At 64.2% G+C, this 19,165-nt stretch overlaps 2 protein-coding genes across 2 annotated transcripts in view; both read left to right on the top strand.

Moving 5' to 3' along the window:
- Positions 1 to 15,131, top strand: part of LOC113840690 (latent-transforming growth factor beta-binding protein 4-like) — a 56,098-nt gene extending 40,967 nt beyond the window's left edge. Inside the window, 14 exon segments of the mRNA XM_072029860.1 lie at positions 144 to 266; positions 351 to 482; positions 1,883 to 2,014; positions 2,963 to 3,091; positions 3,171 to 3,328; positions 3,331 to 3,493; positions 4,821 to 4,886; positions 5,371 to 5,499; positions 6,922 to 7,014; positions 7,017 to 7,070; positions 8,166 to 8,318; positions 9,030 to 9,413; positions 9,505 to 9,648; positions 14,728 to 15,131. Of these exon segments, the coding sequence (XP_071885961.1) occupies positions 144 to 266; positions 351 to 482; positions 1,883 to 2,014; positions 2,963 to 3,091; positions 3,171 to 3,328; positions 3,331 to 3,493; positions 4,821 to 4,886; positions 5,371 to 5,499; positions 6,922 to 7,014; positions 7,017 to 7,070; positions 8,166 to 8,318; positions 9,030 to 9,413; positions 9,505 to 9,648; positions 14,728 to 14,870 (2,003 nt within the window). The 3' untranslated portion in view covers positions 14,871 to 15,131.
- A 3,147-nt stretch (positions 15,132 to 18,278) lies between these two features.
- LOC113840937 (latent-transforming growth factor beta-binding protein 4-like) overlaps positions 18,279 to 19,165 on the top strand; it is a 187,013-nt gene continuing 186,126 nt past the window's right edge. Inside the window, exons 1-2 of the mRNA XM_072029963.1 lie at positions 18,279 to 18,573; positions 18,651 to 18,913. Coding sequence (XP_071886064.1) covers positions 18,543 to 18,573; positions 18,651 to 18,913 — 294 coding nt within the window. The 5' untranslated portion in view covers positions 18,279 to 18,542. The remainder of the gene's footprint in view (positions 18,574 to 18,650; positions 18,914 to 19,165) is intronic.

Genomic DNA, 19,165 nt, shown 5'->3' with positions numbered 1-19,165 from the left:
ACGCATCCGGGTACCACGGGGTGCCACCAGCCCCTTGTGTCCCCCTCTTTCCCCGTATCCCCCCTGTCCCCGTGTCCCCCCCCTGTACCCACGTCCACCCCGTGCCCATGTCCCCCCCGTCCTCACCCCGTGTCCCCCCCCAGACGTGGACGAGTGCCAGCGCGGGGACGTGTGCCGGGGCGGCCGCTGCGCCAACACCGACGGCGCCTTCGAGTGCCACTGCCCCGCCGGCTTCCGCACCGACGCCGAGCGGGCCCAGTGCCACGGTGAGGGGCTGGGGGGTTGGGGGGGGGGGATTTTGGGTGCCCCCCACCCTGGGGCTGGCGGCGAGGGTGGCCCTGTCCCCGCAGATGTGGACGAGTGCCAGGAGCACGGGGCCGAGTTGTGTGGGGCTGAGCGCTGCGAGAACTTGCCCGGATCCTACCGCTGCGTGCCCGCCTGCCAGCACGGCTACCGGCCCCGGGACGGCGGGGGGTGTGAGGGTGAGCGGGGATTGGGATTGGGATTGGGATTGGGATTGGGATTGGGGTTGGGGTTGGGGTTGGGGTTGGGATTGGGATTGGGATTGGGATTGGGATTGGGATTGGGATTGGGGTTGGGGTTGGGGTTGGGGTTGGGATTGCGATTGGGATTGGGATTGGGATTGGGATTGGGGTTGGGGTTGGGGTTGGGGTTGGGGATGGAGATAGAGACCAATAGTGGATGGGTTTAGGGACTGGGATTGGGATGGGGATGGGAGGGGATGGGATTGGGGTGGGATTGGGATGGGGATGGGAGGGGATTGGGGTGGGGATGGGAGGGGATTGGGATGGGATTGGGATGGGATTGGGATGGGATGGGGATGGGGATGGGAGGAGATTGGGGTGGGGATGGGATGGGAATGGGGATGGGGATGGGGGCTTGGGGATTGGGATTGGGGATGGGGATGGGGATGGGGGTGGGGATTGGGATTGGGGTTGGGGTTGGGATTGGGGTGAGGATGGAGATAGAGACCGATAGTGGATGGGTTTAGGGACTGGGACTAGGATGGGGATGGGAGGGGATGGGATTGGGGTGGGATTGGGGTGGGGATGGGATGGGGATGGGAGGGGATGGGATTGGGGTGGGATTGGGATGGGGATGGGATGGGGATGGGATTGGGATTGGGGTGGGGATGGAAATGGAGACTAATAATGGATGAAAATAGGGACTGGGACTGGGACTGGGACTGGGACTGGGACTGGGACTGGGACTGGGACTGGGACTGGGACTGGGACTGGGACTGGGATGGGGATGGGGATGGGAGGGGATGGGATTGGGGTGAGATTGGGATGGGGATGGGAGGGGGATGGGTGGGGATGGGATGGGTTGGGATGGGATGGGATGGGATGGGGATGGGATTGGGGTGGGGATGGAAATGGAGACTAATAATGGATGAAAATAGGGACTGGGACTGGGACTGGGACTGGGACTGAGACTGGGACTGGGACTGGGACTGGGACTGCGACTGCGACTGGGACTGAGACTGGGACTGAGACTGGGACTGCGACTGGGACTGGGACTGGGATGGAATGGGTTTGGAATGGGGATGGGGGTGGGATTGGAACAGGATTGGGATGGGGATGGAGATGGAGACCAATAATGGATGAAAATAGGGGGTGGGATTGGGATGGGATTGGGATGGGATTAGGGTGAGATTGGGATGGGGTTGGGGATGGGATGGGAATGGAGACAGGTCCAGGGACCAGAACGGGACGAGGATGGGGACTGGGACAGGGATGGGAACCCGCACACAGGGCTGTGATGCGCACGGGGCTCATCCTGCCCGGGGCCGTGGTCCCCATCATCCCCCTCCCCACCTTGTCCCCCCCCCATGCTTGGGGTCCCCCCGGTGTCCCCGCAGATGTGGACGAGTGCCAGGAGCATGGGGCCGAGTTGTGTGGGGCCGAGCGCTGCGAGAACCTGCCCGGATCCTACCGCTGCGTGCCCCCCTGCCAGCCCGGCTACCGGCCCCGGGACGGCGGGGGGTGTGAGGGTACGGGGCCATGGGGACGGGGACAGGGCCATGGGGATGGGGATGGGGCCATGGGGACGGGGATGAGGCCATGGGGATGGGGACGGGGCCATGGGGATGGGGATGGGGCCATGGGGACGGGGATGAGGCCATGGGGATGGGGACGGGGCCATGGGGATGGGGATGGGGCCATGGGGACGGGGATGAGGCCATGGGGATGGGGACGGGGCCATGGGGACGGGGATGGGGCCATGGGGATGGGGATGGGGCCATGGGGATGGGGATGGGGCCATGGGAACGGGGATGGGGCCATGGGGATGGGGACAGGGCCATGGGGACGGGGACGGGGCCATGGGGACGGGGATGGGGCCATGGGGACGGGGATGGGGCCATGGGGACAGGGACTGGGGCACGGGGATGGGGATGGGGGTACGGAGAGGCTGAGGGGACCCTGCCCTAGGGGACAGCGGGGACACCACTATGGGGTTTAGGGGCAGGGGGATTTCTCCATGGGGTTAGGAGGGGGACGGACAGCAGGGGCCATGGCATGGGGGACATCAGGGACAAGCCAATGGGGCACAATAGGGATAAAGCTATGGGGGACATGGAAAAAACAACGGGGATGCTGGGGACAAGCCAATGGGGTCGAGGTGCAGGGGGACTTCTCTATGGGGTCAGGATGGGGATGGGCAGCAGGGGACATCAGGGACAACACCACGGGAGATAATGGGGACAAAACGATGGGGGACATTGGGGACAAGCCAATGGGGCCACTGGGGACAAGCCAATGGGGTCGAGGTGCAGGGGGGCTTCTCCATGGGGTCAGGATGGAGACGGAGAGCAGGGACCATCGGGGGACAGTGGGGACCCCCCCATGGGGCTGAGCTTTTGGGGGACGGCTCCACGCTCCCCCCCCCAATGTCCCCACCGCCCCCTCCCCCCAAAAAAACGTCACCTCCCCGCTTGCAGACGAGGACGAGTGCGCCGAGGGGGGGTCCCGCTGCGGCCCCCACGCCGCCTGCCACAACCTCCGCGGCTCCTTCCAGTGCGCCTGCCACCAGGGCTACGAGGCCGCCCGGCACGGCCACCACTGCCAGGGTACGGGGACAGCGGGGACAGCAGGGGGGGGACACCCAGAGTGACACTGAGCCCCCCCGCCTTCGTGTTTCCCCCCCAGACGTGGACGAGTGCGCGACGCTGCCGGGGGTGTGCGGGGCGGCGCGCTGCGAGAACGTGGACGGCTCCTTCCTCTGCCTCTGCCCCGACGGGGGGCACGAGTTCCATCCGGTGACGGGGACATGCGGGGGACCCCCCCCAGCGACCCCACTCCTCCGGCCCCCCCCGGAGCCGTGGAAGCCCCCCCGGGCTTGGCGGCGTGCTTCAGCCCCGCCTGCGGGGTGCTGGCGCCCAACGTCAGCCGGCAGCAGTGCTGCTGCAGCGTGGGGGGCGCCTGGGGGGTCCGCTGCCCCCCCCCGAGGCCGTGCCCCACGCCTGGAACCGGTGGGGACATGGGGACGCTATGGGGGGGGGAGGGGATTGGGGATGGCGTGGGGTGGGAAGGGATTGGGGTGGGAGTGGGATTGGGGATGGGGATTGGGATTGGGGATGGGGATGGGGATGGGGATTGAGGATGGGATTGGGGATGGGATTGGGGATGGGATTGGGGATGGGATTGGGGATGGGGATGGGGATGGGATTGGGGATGGGATTGGGGATGGGATTGGGGATGGGGATGGGGATGGGATTGGGGATGGGATTGGGGATGGGATTGGGGATGGGGATGGGGATGGGATTGGGGATGGGATTGGGGATGGGGATGGGGATGGGATTGGGGATGGGATTGGGGATGGGATTGGGGATGGGGATGGGATTGGGGATGGGATTGGGGATGGGATTGGGGATGGGGATGGGGATGGGGATGGGATTGGGGATGGGGGATTGGGATTGGGGATGGGGGATTGGGATTGGGATTGGGGATGGGTTTGGGGATGGGGATGGGATTGGGGATGGGATTGGGGATGGGATTGGGGATGGGGATGGGGATGGGGGATTGGGATTGGGATTGGGGATGGGGATGGGGACGGGGATGGGGATGGGGATGGGGATGGGGATTGGGGATGGGGGATTGGGATTGGGATTGGGGATGGGGACGGGGATGGGGATGGGATTGGGGATGGGGATGGGGATGGGATTGGGGATGGGATTGGGGATGGGGATGGGGATGGGGATTGGGGATGGGGGATTGGGATTGGGATTGGGGATGGGGACAGGGATGGGGATGGGGATGGGGATTGGGACTGGGATGGGAAGGGATGGGGATAGGACTGGGATGGGATGGGATGGGATTGGGATTGGAGTGGAGTGGGATGGGATGCGATTTGGGATGGGATGGGATGGCGATGGGATTGGAGTTGCAATTGGGACTGGGATGGGATGGGATTGGGATGGAGATAGGATTAGGATTGGGATGGGATTGGGATAGGATTGGGGGGGTGGAGATGGAATTGGGATGGGGTTGGTGATGGGATTGAGATAGATTGGGATTGGGACTGGGATGGAATGGGGATGGGATGGGGATGGGATGAGGATGGGACTGGGATTGGGGTGGGAAGGGATTGGGATGGGTTTGGGGTGGTGATGGGATTTGGGATGGGGATGGGGATGGGATTGTAAAGGGATTGGGATTGGGGTGGGTATTGCCAGGGATTAGGACTGGGATGGGATGGGATTGGGATCGGGGTGTGGATGGGGACAGGGATGGGCTGGGGATGGGGTCAGGATGGTGCCAAGGTGCAGGGGGGGTGACACCTCTGTCCCCCCCCCCAAGCCGAGCACCGAGCCCTCTGCCCCCACGGGACCGGCCAGACCACGGGGCCCCAGGGCTCAGCAGCAGGTCAGTGCGGCCGCGGGGGGGGCACAGCGATGGGGCCCCCCCATTTGGGGGTTCCCTCCGTTTAGGGACTCCCCCCCCTACTCAGGGGCTCCCCCCTGTATTTAGCGGTTCCCCAATGTTGGGGATGCCCCCCCATTTTGGGGATGCCACCCCTGTTTTGGGGCTCCCCCATTTATGGGATGCCCCCCATTTTGGGGACTCACCCCCCCTAATTTGGGAATGGCCCCCATTTGGGGGACTCACCCCTCCCATTTTGGGGATGTCCCCATTTTTCAGGGTGCCCCCTCAATTTGGGGATGCCCCCCCTATTTTGTGGGGTTACGCCCCTCCCCTTTTGGGTGCATCCCGCCTATTTTGGGGCAATACCCCCCCTATTTTGGGGTTCCCCTCCTATATAGGGGCTCCCCCGTTTCGGGGGTGCCCCCCCCAATTCCGAGGACCCTCCCCCTGACGTCGCCCCCCCCCTTACCCCCTTACCCCCCAGATGTGGACGAGTGCCGGGTGTTCGCGCCGCAGCTGTGCCGGGGGGGGGTCTGCATCAACGCCGCCCCCGGCTTCAGCTGCTACTGCCCCAGCGGCTACTACTACGAGCAGGAGCACCTGCAGTGCGTGGGTGAGCACCCAGCACCCCCAGCACCCCCAGCACCCCCCCAGCACCCCCCCAGCACCCCCAGCACCCTGACCTCAGCACCCCCAGCACCCTACTTGTGCCCTGGGTGCACCCTGCCTGCACCCTGAGCACCCTACTTGCATCCTGAGCACCCTGAGCACCCTGCCTGCACCCTGAGAGCACCCTACTTGCACCCTGACTGCACCCTAAGAGCACCCTGTGCACCCCGAGCACCCTACTCGCACCTTGAGCACCCTGCCCTCAGCACCCTGAGCACCCTGCCAGCACCCCCAGCACCCCCAGCACCCCCAGCACCCTGACCTCAGCACCCTAATTGTGCCCTGAGTGCGCCCTACTTGCACCCTGCCTGCACCCTACTTGCACCCTGAGAGCACCCTGAGCACCCAGCCAGCACGCTGAGCTCCCTACCTGCACCCTGAGCACACAACCTGTACCCAGAAAGCACCCTAAGAGCACCCTGGCTGCACCCTGAGCACCCTCTTTGCACCCTGAGCACCCAACTTGTGCCCTGCCAGCACCCTACCTGCACCCTGAGCACCCTGCCTGCACCCAGCCAGCACCCTGAGCACCCAACTTGCATCCTGAGCACCCTGAGCGTGCCCTGTCTGCACCCTGAGCACCCAATTTATGCCCTGAGTGCGCTCTACCTGCACCCTGAGCACCCTACTTGCACCCCGCCAGCACCCTGAGCACCCTGCCTGCACCCAGCTCACACCCTGAGAGCACCCTGCCCACACCCTTCCAGCACCCTGCCAGCACCCTGAGCACCCTACTTGCACCCTGCCTGCACCCTGAGCACCCTGCCAGCACCCAGCCAGCACCCTGAGCACCCAACTTATGCCCTGAGTGCACCCTACTTGCACCCTGAGCACCCAACTTGTGCCCTGCCAGCACCCTGCCTGCACCCTGAGCACCCTAATTGTGCTCTGAGTGCACCCTGGCTGCACCCTGAGCACCCTCTTTGCACCCTGAGCACCCAACTTGTGCCCTGAGTGCGCTCTACCTGCACCCTGAGCACCCTACTTGCACCCTGACTGCACCCTGAGCACCCTGCCTGCACCCAGCTCACACCCTGAGCACCCTGCCCACACCCTTCCAGCACCCAGCCAGCACCCTGAGCACCCTGAGCGTGCCCTACCTGCACCCTGAGCACCCTAATTGTGCTCTGAGTGCACCCTCCCTGCACAATACCTGCACCCTGAGCACCCAACTTGTGCCCTGAGTGCACCCTCCCTGCACCCTCAGCACCCTGCCTGCACCCTGTCTGCACCCCGAGCACCCTACTCGCACCCCAAGCACCCTGCCCTCAGCCCCCCGAGCACCCTTCCAGCCCCCCGAGCCCCCTTCCAGCCCCCCCCCCCGTGCCCCCCACCCCCTTGCCGACCACCACCGCCCCCCCCCCAGATAACGACGAGTGCCAGGACGAGGACGCGGAGCCGTGCATCGGGGGCCGCTGCGTCAACACGGTGGGCTCCTACTTCTGCTCCTGCGCCCCCCCCCGGTGCTGGACGGCTCCCAGCGCCGCTGCGTCACCAACGACACCCGCGCCATGGGTGAGGCCACCCCCTGTCACCCCCCCCGTGTCACCGTCACCCCCCCCGTGTCGCCCTGTCCCCACGTGTCCCCATATCCCTGCCCTATGTCCCCGTGGCCCCCCATCCCCGTGTCCCGGCACTGTCCCCTGATGCCCCCCCCGTGTCCCCATGTCCCACATCCTGATGTCCCACGTCACCGTGTCCCCACGTCCTGTGTCCCCATATCCCCATGGCGCTGTATCCCCCATGTCCCCAAATCCCCGTGTCCCTGTGTCCCCATGTCCCATGTCGCCTCCCCTTGTCCCACATCCCCCTGTCCCACGTCACCATATCCCCGTGTCCCCATGTCCCCATGTCCCACATCCCTTCATCCCAGTGTCCCCCATTGTCTCCCCACATCCCACATCACCTCCCCATGTCCCCACCTCACTGTGTCCCCATGTCGCCGTGTACCCATGTCCCCATGTCCCCGTGTCCCCGTGTCCCCGTGTCCCCGTGTCCCCATATCCCCACGTCCCCGTGTCCCCATGTCCCCATGTCACTGTGTCCACATGTCCCTGTGTCCCATATCCCCACGTCCCCGTGTCCCTCTGTCCCCATGTCCCCCGTTGCCTCCCCACGTCTCACGCTGCCTCTCCGTGTCCCCACACCCCCCGTCACCATATCCCCATGTCCCATGTCCCCATGTCCCTGTATCCCTGTGTCCCCGTGTCCCCATACCCCACGTCCCCATGTCCCACGTCCCTTTATCCCAGTGTCCCCTGTTGTCTCCCCACATCCCACGTCACCTCCCCATGTCCCCATGTCCCCGCATCTCACATCCCCATGTCCCCATGTCCCACGTCCCCATGTCCCCGTGTCTCCATGTCCCCATGTCCCTGTGTCCCCATGTCCCCCGTTGCCTCCCCACGTCCCACGCCACCTCCCCATGTCTCCACGTCCCCCTGTCCCCATGTCCCCATGTCCCCTGTCCCCACATTACCATGTCCCCATGTCCCTGTGTCCCATATCCCCATGCCCCACGCCCCACATCCCCATGTCCCCATATCCCCCGCCGCCTCCCCGCCTCCCCACGCCCCCCGTCACCGTGTCCCCGTGTCCCCCCGTCCCCAGAGGAGGACCCGGCCGTGTGCTGGCAGGAGGTCGGCCCCGACCTGGTGTGCGGGCGCCCGCGGCTGGACCGGCAGGCGACCTACACCGAGTGCTGCTGCCTCTACGGCGAGGCCTGGGGCATGGACTGCGCCCTGTGCCCCGCGCGACACTCAGGTGCCACCGCCGTGTCCCCGATGGCCCCGTGTCCCCACATCCCCATGTCCCCGTGTCCCCTACGTCCCCATGTCCCCGTGTCCCCATGTCCCCACGTCCCTATGACCCCACAGCCACGTGGCCCCATAGCCTCATGTTGCCATGCACCCCTGTCCCCTACGGCCCCTTGTCCCCTTGTCCCCATGTCCCCATGTCCCTAAGGCCCTATAGCCTCACATCCCTGTGTCCCCATGTCCCCCCATGTCCCTGTCCCCCCCCCCATGCCCACGTCCCCATGCCCCCTCCCATGCCCACGACCCCCCCATCCCCTATACCCATGTCCCCATGTCCCCATGTCCCCAAGACCCCACACAGGGGGACCCCCACCCTGCCCCCCTCCTACCCCAGCAATAGGGACCCCCCCCAGACCCCCATAATGGGGACCCCATGGGCACCCCCCAGAGTGGGTCCCCCTTAGACACCCCCCCCATGATTGGGACCCCTTGGACCCCCCCCATAACAGGGACCTATTTGCCCCCCCCAATAATGGGAAACCCTCCCACCACCCCACAACGCCCCCCCCCTAATGGAGACCCCTTGGGCACCCCCCATATAACAGTGCCCCCCCCACCTCTTTACACCCCCCCCCTTAGCATCCCCAATTTTTAGGACCCCACCCCACAACCTGCCCCCCCCCCCATTTTTTTTTCTCCCCCCCCCCCCCCCCCCCAGATGACTTCGAGTTCCTCTGCAACGTCCTGCGCCCCCCCGGCCCGGGGCTGGGCCCCCCCTACGAATACGGCCCCGAATACCCCCCCCACTACGGGCTGCCCTACGGCCCCCTCCCCTTTGGGGGTCCGGGCCCCCGCCTGCCCCCCCCGGGGCTGCGCGCCGACTACGACCCCTATGGGCTGGGGGGGGGCTACGACCCCCGCGGGGACGCCCTTTACGCCGCCCCCCCCCGCTACGAGGACTTGGAGGATTTCGAGGGGTCCCGCCGGGGCCCCCCCCGCTCCTCCCGGCCCCGCAGCCCCCCCAGCGCCCCCCAGGACCCCCCCCCGTGGCTCTTCCAGCCCCATGGTGTGGCCGAGCGGCCGGGGCGAGCCAGCGAGGATGGTGAGTTTGGGGGGGGGCGGGATTGAGGGGTTTTGGGGGGGGATTTTGTTTTTTTTATGGGGAGGGGGCTGACGGGGACCCCCCCCCGCAGACCCCCGGGACGAGGCGCTGCCGCCGGAGCTGTGCGGGGTGCTGAGCGGCTGCGAGCATGGGCACTGCGTGCGGGTGCCCCAGGGCTTCACCTGCGCCTGCGACCCCGGCTACCGGCTGGACGCGGCACGCGTGGCCTGCGTGGGTGAGACACGGCCTAATCCCGGCCTAATCCGGCCTAATCCGGCCTAATCCGGCCTAGTCCCGGCCTAGTCCCGGCATAATCCCGGCCTGATTCCGGCATAATCCCGGCCTAATCCGGCCTAATCCGGCCTAGTCCCGGCATAATCCCGGCATAATGCGGCCTAATCCGGCCTAGTCCCGGCCTAATCCGGCCTAATCCGGCCTAGTCCCGGCATAAGTCTGCTGCCTCCCTGGGTCAAGTCTGCTGCCTCCCTGGGGCCAGGGTCAGGGACGTTGCCAGGAAGCTCCCCAACCTGGTACGCCCCTCAGACTATTATCCTCTTGTGATAGTCCAGGCAGGTAGTGATGACATTGATGACAGAAGCCTGAAGGCTATCAAAAGAGACTTTAGGGGGCTGGCACGGTTAGTGGACGGAGCAGGAGTGCAGGTAGTATTTTCGTCCATCCCTACGTTGACAGGGAGGGGTACGGAGAGGACAAGGAAAGCCCACCTGTTAAACACGTGGCTCCGGGGCTGGTGCCTACGCAGAAATCTTGGGTTTTTCGACCATGGAGCAGTTTACTCAGCACCTGGTCTGATGGCCGTAGACGGGTCCCTATCCTCTAGGGGAAAAAGGATCCTGGGCCAGGAGCTGGCGGGGCTCATTGATAGGGCTTTAAACTAGGTAAGAAGGGGGATGGGGTTGAAGCAAGGACTGTTAGGGCTGTGCCAGGGGGAGCAATGGCAAGGCCGGAGGATAAGGTAAAGGCCCAGCTGAAGTGCATCTACACCAATGCACGCAGCATGGGTAACAAACAGGAGGAGCTGGAAGCCATCGTGCAGCGGGCAGGCTACGACTTGGTTGCCATCACGGAGACGTGGTGGGACCAGTCTCATGACTGGAGTGCTGCGATGCCTGGCTATAGGCTCTTCAGAAGGGACAGGCAGCACAGAAGGGGTGGCGGTGTGGCTCTCTATATTAGAGAGTCTTTCGATGTTGTAGAACTCGAGGCTAGGAATGACAAGATCGAGTCCCTTTGGGTTAGGATCGGCAGGGACAACAAGGCTAGTGTCCTGGTCGGGGTCTGCTATAGACCGCCGAACCAGGATGAGGAGACGGATGAGGAGTTCTACAGGCAGCTGACAGAAGTTGCGAATTCGTCGGCGCTTGTACTCGTGGGGGACTTCAACTTCCCTGACATATCCTGGAAGCACAACACAGCCCAGAGGAAGCAGTCTAGGAGGTTTCTGGAGAAAGTGGAAGATAGCTTCCTGACGCAGCTGATTAGTGAACCTACCAGGGGTGGTGCCCTGCTAGACCTTCTCTTCACAAACAGAGAAGGTCTGGTGGAGGATGTGATTGTCGGGAACAGTCTTGGGCAGAGTGACCACGAAATGGTGGAGTTCACTATTCTTGGCGAGGCCAGGAAGGGAACCAGTAAAACCACTGTATTGGACTTTCGGAGGGCTGACTTTGGGCTGCTCAGGACACTAGTTGGTGGAGTCCCATGGGAGGCGGTTCTGAAGGGCAGAGGGGTCCAGGAAGGCTGGGTGCTCTTTAAGAGGCAAATCCTAATGGCGCAGGAGCGGTCTGTCCCCATGTGCCCAAAGATGAGCCAGCGGGGAAGAAGACCAGCCTGGCTCAACAGAGAATTGTGGCTTGAGCTTAGGAGGAAAAAGAGGGTTTATACTCTTTGGAAAATTGGGCAGGCCACTAAGGAGGACTATAAGGATGTAGCGAGGCTGTGCAGGGACAAGATTAGGAAGGCCAAAGCTCATCTGGAGCTCAATCTGGCTACTGCTGTTAAAGATAACAAAAAACGCTTTTATAAATACATCAACACAAAAAGGAGGACTAGGGAGAATCTCCATCCTTTACTGGATGCGGGGGGAAACTTAGTTACAAGAGATGAGGAAAAGGCGGAGGTGCTTAATGCCTTCTTTGCCTCAGTCTTTAGCGGCAATACCGGTTGCTCTCTGGATACCCAGTACCCAGAACTGGTGGAAGGGGACGGGGAGCAGGATGTGGCCCTCACCATCCACGAAGAACTGGTTGGTGACCTGCTACGGCACTTGGATGTCCACAAATCGATGGGGCCGGATGGGATCCACCCAAGGGTACTGAGAGAACTGGCAGAGGAGCTGGCCAAGCCCCTATCCATCATTTATCAGCAGTCCTGGCTATCGGGGGAGGTCCCAGCTGACTGGCGACTAGCAAATGTGACGCCCATCTACAAGAAGGGCCGGAGGGCAGACCCGGGGAACTACAGGCCGGTCAGTTTGACCTCAGTACCAGGGAAGCTCATGGAGCAGATCCTCTTGGGAGTCATCATGCGGCACTTGCAGGGCAAGCAGGCGATCAGGCCCAGCCAGCATGGGTTTATGGAAGGCAGGTCCTGCTTGACGAACCTGATCTCCTTCTACGACAAAGTGACGCGCTGGGTGGATGAGGGAAAGGCTGTGGATGTGGTCTACCTTGACTTCAGCAAGGCTTTTGACACCGTCTCCCACAGCATTCTCCTCAAGAAACTGGCTGCTCTTGGCTTGGACTGGCGCACGCTTCGTTGGGTGAGAAACTGGCTGGATAGCCGGGCCCAAAGAGTTGTGGTGAATGGAGCCAAGTCCAGTTGGAGGCCAGTCACTAGTGGCGTCCCCCAGGGCTCGGTGCTGGGGCCGGTCCTCTTTAACATCTTCATCAATGATCTGGATGACGGCATTGAGTGCACCCTCAGTAAGTTTGCAGATGACACCAAGCTAGGTGCGTGTGTCGATCTGCTCGAGGGTAGGAAGGCTCTGCAGGAGGATCTGGATAGGCTGCACCGATGGGCTGAGGTCAACTGTATGAAGTTCAACAAGGCCAAGTGCCGGGTCCTGCACCTGGGGCGCAATAACCTCAAGCAGAGCTACAGGCTGGGAGAGGAATGGTTGGAGAGCTGCCAGGCAGAGAAGGACCTGGGAGTGATGGTGGACAGTCGGCTGAATATGAGCCAGCAGTGTGCTCAGGAGGCCAAGAAGGCCAATGGCATCCTGGCTTGTATCAGAACCAGTGTGACCAGCAGGGCTAGGGAGGTGATCGTCCCCCTGTACTCGGCTCTGGTGAGGCCGCACCTCGAGTACTGTGTTCAGTTTTGGGCCCCTCGCTACAAGAAGGACATCGAGGTGCTTGAGCGGGTCCAAAGAAGGGCGACGAAGCTGGTGAGGGGCCTGGAGAGCAAGTCCTATGAGGAGCGGCTGAAGGAGCTGGGCTTGTTCAGCCTAGAGAAGAGGAGGCTCAGGGGTGACCTTATTGCTCTGTATAAGTACATTAAAGGAGGCTGTAGAGAGGTGGGGGTTGGCCTGTTCTCCCATGTGCCTGGTGACAGAACGAGGGGGAATGGGCTAAAGTTATGCCAGGGGAGTTTTAGGTTGGATGTTAGGAAGAATTTCTTTACTGAAAGGGTTGTGAGGCATTGGAACAGGCTGCCCAGGGAGGTGGTGGAGTCACCATCCCTGGAAGTCTTCAAAAGACGTTTAGATGTAGAGCTTAGGGATATGGTTTAGTGGGGACTGTTAGAGTTAGGTTAGAGGTTGGACTCGATGATCTTGAGGTCTCTTCCAACCTAGAAATTCTGTGATTCTGTGATTCTGTGATAATCCCGGCCTGATCCCGGCATAATCCCGGCATAATCCCGGCCTAATCCGGCCTAATCCGGCCTAGTCCCGGCATAATCCGGCCTAGTCCCGGCATAATCCCGGCCTAATCCGGCCTAATCCCGGCCTGATCCCGGAATAATCCCGGCCTGATCCCGTCCTAATTCCTTCATAATCCCGGCCTAGTCCCGGCCTAATCTGGCATAATCCAGGCCTAATCCCGGCCTGATCCCGGCCTGATCCCAGCCTAATCCTGGCCTAATCCCGGCCTGATTCCGGCCTGATTCCGGCCTGATCCCGGCATAATCCCAGCCTGTTCCCATCCCAATCCCATCCCATCCCAAACCCCAGTCCCAGACCAAATCCCACCCCATCCCATCCCCAATCCCACTTTAATCCAACCCCCAATCCCACCCTAATCCAACCCCAAATCCTACCCCAATCCTACCCCAATCCTACCCCAAATCCCGATCCCATGCCCATTCCATACCCCCAATCCCAATCCCACCCCAATCCCATCCCCACCCCCCCCAATCCCATCTGCAACCCCTTCCCACCCCAGTCCGACCCCAAATCCAATCCCAATCCCACCCCAAATCCCAACTAAATCCCAATCCCGCCCCAAATCCCAACCAATCTCAGTCCCACCCCAAATCCCTTCCCATCCCAACACAAACCCATCCTAATCCCACCCCAATCCCATCCCAAATCTCACCTCAATCCCATCCGCAACCCCTCCCCACCCCAGTCTAACCCCAAATCCAATCCCAACCCCAATCCCACCCCAAATCCTACCCAATCCCAATCCAACCCCAATCCCACCCCAATCCCCCCTCAAATCCCCCCCAAATCCTCCCCAATCCTACCCCAATCCCCCCCCAAATCCCCCCCAATCCCAATCCCACCCCAATCCCATCCCAATCCCCCACAATCCCAATCCCCCCCAAATCCCACCCCAATCCCATCCCCATCCCCCTCAATCCCACCCCAAAACCCACACAATCCCAATTCCACCCCACCCCAATCCCACCCCAATCCCATCCCAATCCCATCCCAATCCCCCTCAATCCCACCCCAATCCCCCCCAATCCCAATCCCACCCCAATCCCATCCCAATCCCCCACAATCCCAATCCCCCCCAAATCCCACCCCAATCCCATCCCCATCCCCCTCAATCCCACCCCAAAACCCACACAATCCCAATTCCACCCCACCCCAATCCCACCCCAATCCCATCCCAATCCCATCCCAATCCCCCTCAATCCCACCCCAATCCCCCCCAATCCCAATCCCACCCCAATCCCCCCCAACCCCCCCCAATCCCACCCCAAATCCCACCCCATTCCCCCCCCAATCTCCCCCAATCCCCCCAAAACCCCCCAATCCCACCCCAATCCCACCCCAAATCCCCCCCAACCCCCCTTAATCCCCCTCCCCGACCCCCCCTGACCCCCCCCCTTTTCCCCGCAGACCTCGACGAGTGCTCGGAGGCCGCCCTGTGCCGGGGGGGGCGCTGCCTCAACACCCCCGGCTCCTTCCGCTGCCTCTGCCCCCCCGGCTCTGTCCCGGCGCAGGGACCCCCCCGCTGCGTCCCCGCGCGCCCCCCGGCCTGAGCCCCCCCCTCCCCATCCCGGGGGGGGGGGCCCTGTATTTATTGTCTGTATATAACGGAGCTGGGGGGGGGGGGGGATGGAGAGACACTGGGGGGCACCGTCCGGCATCCCCCCCCCGCCCGCTGTGGGGTGAGGTGGGGGGGGGGCTCCTGGGGGTGCCCATGGGGGTGCCCGGCCCCCCGCTCCCTCCCCCCCCGTCCATGTGAGCCCCCCCTCACTTCCCCCCCAATTTTTACAGAATAAAGGTTTTCTATAAAATGAGCTGGGGGGGGGGGAGTTCTTTCATCCTAATAGGGTCGGGTGGGGGGGGGGCTGTGGTGTCACAGGGACTGGGACCCCAAATGGGACCCCCCCCTCATGAGTCTGGACCCCTCTACTTGGGACTGGGACCCCTCTATGGGTTTGGGACCCCCCCCAGTGGGACTGGGACCCCCCCCATGTATCTGCTCCCCCCCTCAATGTGTCTGCCCCCCCCAATGGGACTGGGAGCCCCCCATGTGTCTGGGACCCCTCCATGGGTTTGGGGACCCCCCCCAATGGGATCAGGATCCCCACCCCAATGGTGCTGTGACCCCCCCCCCATGGGTCTGTGACCCCCCAATGGGACCGGGAACCCCCCTATTGGACCTGGGACCCCCCCCATGTGTCTGGGACCCCCCCCCATGTGTCTGGGACCCCCCCCCCCATGCATCTGGGACCCCCAACCCCCCCCAGTGACCACAGCGAGCCCGTCGCGCTTCGAGCCCCCCGTTTATTGCCCCCCCTCGTCCAGCAGCCCCCCGTCCTCCTCGGGGGGGTCCAGGGGGGGGCGCAGCGCGGCGCTGACCCCGTGCAGCTCCAGCAGCTGCTGGAAGGCCGCCAGCAGCAGCAGCGCCGCCGTCACCCCCAGCAGCAGGTAGGCTGGGGGGGGGGGACACAGCGGTCAGAGACCCCCACCCCCCCGTGGAGACCCCCACCCCATGGAGAGATCCCCATGGAGACCCCCCCCCAATGAAGACCCAATCCGCCATGGTGACCCCATCCATGAAGACCCCGCCACCATGAAGACCCCACCCCAATGGAGACCCAACCACCATGGAGACCCCAACCATGAAGACCCCAACCACCATAAAGACACCACCATAAAGACCCCACCCCAATGGAGACCCCAACCACGGAGACCCCAACCATGGAGAACCCAACCACCATAGAGACCCCAACCATGAAGTCCCCCAACCACGAAGACCCCAACCACGAAGACCCCAACCATGAAGGCCCCACCCCAATGGAGACCGCGCCCCAGTGGAGACCCAACCACCATGGAGACCCCAACCATGGAGACCCAACCACCATAAAGACACCACCCCAATGGAGACCCCAACCACGAAGACCCCAACCACGAAGATCCCAACCATGAAGACCCCAACCATCTAAACCCCAACCATGGAGACCCCAACCATGAAGACCCCAACCATGAAGACCCCAACCATAAAGACCCCAACCATGAAGACCCCAACCATCTAAACCCCAACCATGGAGACCCCAACCATGAAGACCCCAACCATGAAGACCCCAACCATAAAGACCCCAACCATGAAGACCCCAACCACCATGGAGAACCCAACCATGAAGACCCCCAACCACGAAGATCCAACCACCATGAAGACCCCAACCATGAGGACCCCAACCACCTAAACCCCAACCATGGAGACACCAACCATGAAGACCCCAACCATGAAGACCCCACCACCATAAAGACCCCACCCCAATGAAGACCCCCCCCACCAAGAAGACCCCAACCACATAGCCCCAACCCCCACATAACCCCAACCCCAGATCCCCAAACCCCAACGCCCCCCACCCCAACACCCCCCTCTAACCCCCCGCCCCCGCTCACCGGCCAAGGCCACCCGGTAGAGGTGGCGCGGGGGCTGCCCCTCCGGTGCCCCCGCCGCGTCCCCCAGCCCCACGGTGGTGACGGCCATGCCGCAGAAGAAGACGGCGTCCAAGAAGCTCCCGGAGCCCCCCAGGGCCCACAGGGCGGCGGCAGGCAGCAGCACGAAGCCCCCCGCCACCGCCCCCGCCAGCAGCCCCAAATGGAGCCCGGCGGCCCCCCGGGGGCTCCAACCCCACCGCGTCCTCAGGTAGCGCCGGGGCCACCGGGTGACCGGCACCGAAAGCCACCGGGCCACCACCGCCAACGTCAACACCGTGAAGGGGACGCCCAGCGCCGCGTAGGCCAAGCAGAAGGCTTTGCCCCCCGGGGACAGGGGGGCCACGGGGCCGTAGCCTGGGGGGGGGGGGAAAATTTAGGGGGGGGACCCCCCCCGGTAAGTGAAAGGGGAGGGGGGACCCCTGGGGGTGGTGGGGGGAGGTTGGGGGCTTGGTGGTGATGGGGGTCCTGGGCGAACTGGGGGGCTCTGTGGGCTGGGGGGGTCCTGGTGGGGCTGGGGGGGGGCCTGGGGGTCCCAGTGCTAAAGGGGGTCCCAAAACCCATGGGGGTCCTGAGGTTCTCAGGGGGCTCGGTGCCTATGGGGGGCCATGGAGGGTCCTGGTGCCCACGGGGGTCCTGGTGTTCATGGGGGTCCCGGTGTTCTTGGGGGGGTCCCGGGGGGGCCTGGTGCTCAGAGGCGTCCTGGGGGAATTGGTGCTCATGGGGGTCCTGGGGTTCATGGGGGTCCCGGGGGTCTCAATGCCCTTGGGGGGGTCCTGGTGCCCATGGGGTTCTTTAGGAGGGTCCCAATTCGGAGGGGGGGTCCCGATTTGGGGGCGGGGGGGCTCCTTACCCACAGTGGTGAGCAGGGTGGTGGAGAAGAAGAAGGCGGAGGCCAGGTCCCACCGCGGGGTCCTGGAGGCGTTGAGGGTCCCGGGGGGGGTCCCGAGGGTCCGCGCCCCCCCCTCCAGCACCCAGAGCCCCAGGGTGCCCAGCAGCAGCAGCCCCCCCTGGGCCACCGTGTGGCCTTGGGGACGTGGTGGCCATGGGGACATGGTGGATATGGGGACATGGTCATCCTGGGGACATGGTGGCCACGGAGACATGGTGGCCATGGGGATGTGGTGGCCATGGGGACATGGTGGCCTTGGGGACAAGATGGCCGCCGTGGCCAGGAAATGGCCACGACACCTCAGGGACAGCCATAGGGCCACCACGGCCACCGTGTGGCCTTGGGGATGTGGTGGCCACGGAGATGTGGTGGCAACAGGGATGTGGTGGATCTGGGGACATGGTGGTCTTGGGGAAGTGGTAGCCCTGGGGACGTGGTGGCCTTGGGGACAAGATGGCCGCCGTGGCCAGGAAATGGCCACGACACCTCAGGGACAGCCCTAGGGCCACCACGGCCACCGTGCGGCCTTGGGGACGTGGTGGCCTTGGGGATAAGATGGCGCTGGGAACATGGTGGATATGGGGCCGTGGGGGCTATGGGGCCATGGGGGCAATGGGGACGTGGTGGCCCTGGGGACATGGTGGCCTTGGTGACGTCATGGCTTTGGTTGCCATCATGGCTTTGGTGACGTGGTGGCCTTGGTGACGTCATCACCTTGGTGGCACGGTGGCCTTGCTGACATCACACCCTTGCTGACGTCACGGCCCCGCGCGCCCGTCCCCATGGCAACCGCCACTTCCGGCCCCGCCCCGCCGCTCCGCCAACAGCTTCCTCCCGCGCTCCTCACGTGACCGGAAGCGGAAGCGCCATGGAGCCCCCGGGAGCGGCGGCGGGGCTCGGTGCGGACCCCCCGGCGCCCCCCCCCTCCCCCGACCCCCCCCGGCCCCCCCTGACCCCCCCTCTCCTCTCCCCGCAGCCCCCAAGCGCCGCGGCCCGGGCCCGGCCCCTCCGCGGATGGCGGAGCCGCGGCCGCTCTTCGACGACACCAGCGGCGGGGCCGCCCCCCCCCCCCACGGCCCGGCCCGGGCCTACGGGGCCCCCCCGGCGGCCCCCCCGGCGTCCTCCGCATCCCGCCTGCCCCCCCCCGCCGCCGCCTTCCTGGCCGAGCCCGTGTCCAGCCTGGCCGCCGCCTACGGCAGCAGCTTGGCCAGCCAGGGCCGGGACATCGTGGACCGGAACGTGAGGAGCGGGATAAGGGGGGGTGGAGGGAGAATTGGGGGGGGTGGGGGGGGGCGGCGGGGAGCTATAGGGGGCTGCGGGGGGCTACAGGGGGCTATATGGGGCTAGGGGGGCTATAGGGGGCTATAGGGGGCTCTAGGGTGCTATGGGGGGCTATTGGGGGCTACGGGGGGCTATGGGTGGCTACGGGGGGCTGTACTCGGCTCTGGTGAGGCCGCACCTCGAGTACTGTGTTCAGTTTTGGGTCCCTCG

Source organism: Anas platyrhynchos, chromosome 33 (assembly GCF_047663525.1).
Source record: "Anas platyrhynchos isolate ZD024472 breed Pekin duck chromosome 33, IASCAAS_PekinDuck_T2T, whole genome shotgun sequence".
NCBI classification, from domain to species: Eukaryota; Metazoa; Chordata; class Aves; order Anseriformes; family Anatidae; genus Anas; species Anas platyrhynchos.
The sequence above is the reverse complement of the archived record's forward strand: the minus strand, read 5'-3'. Positions and strand labels throughout refer to the sequence as shown.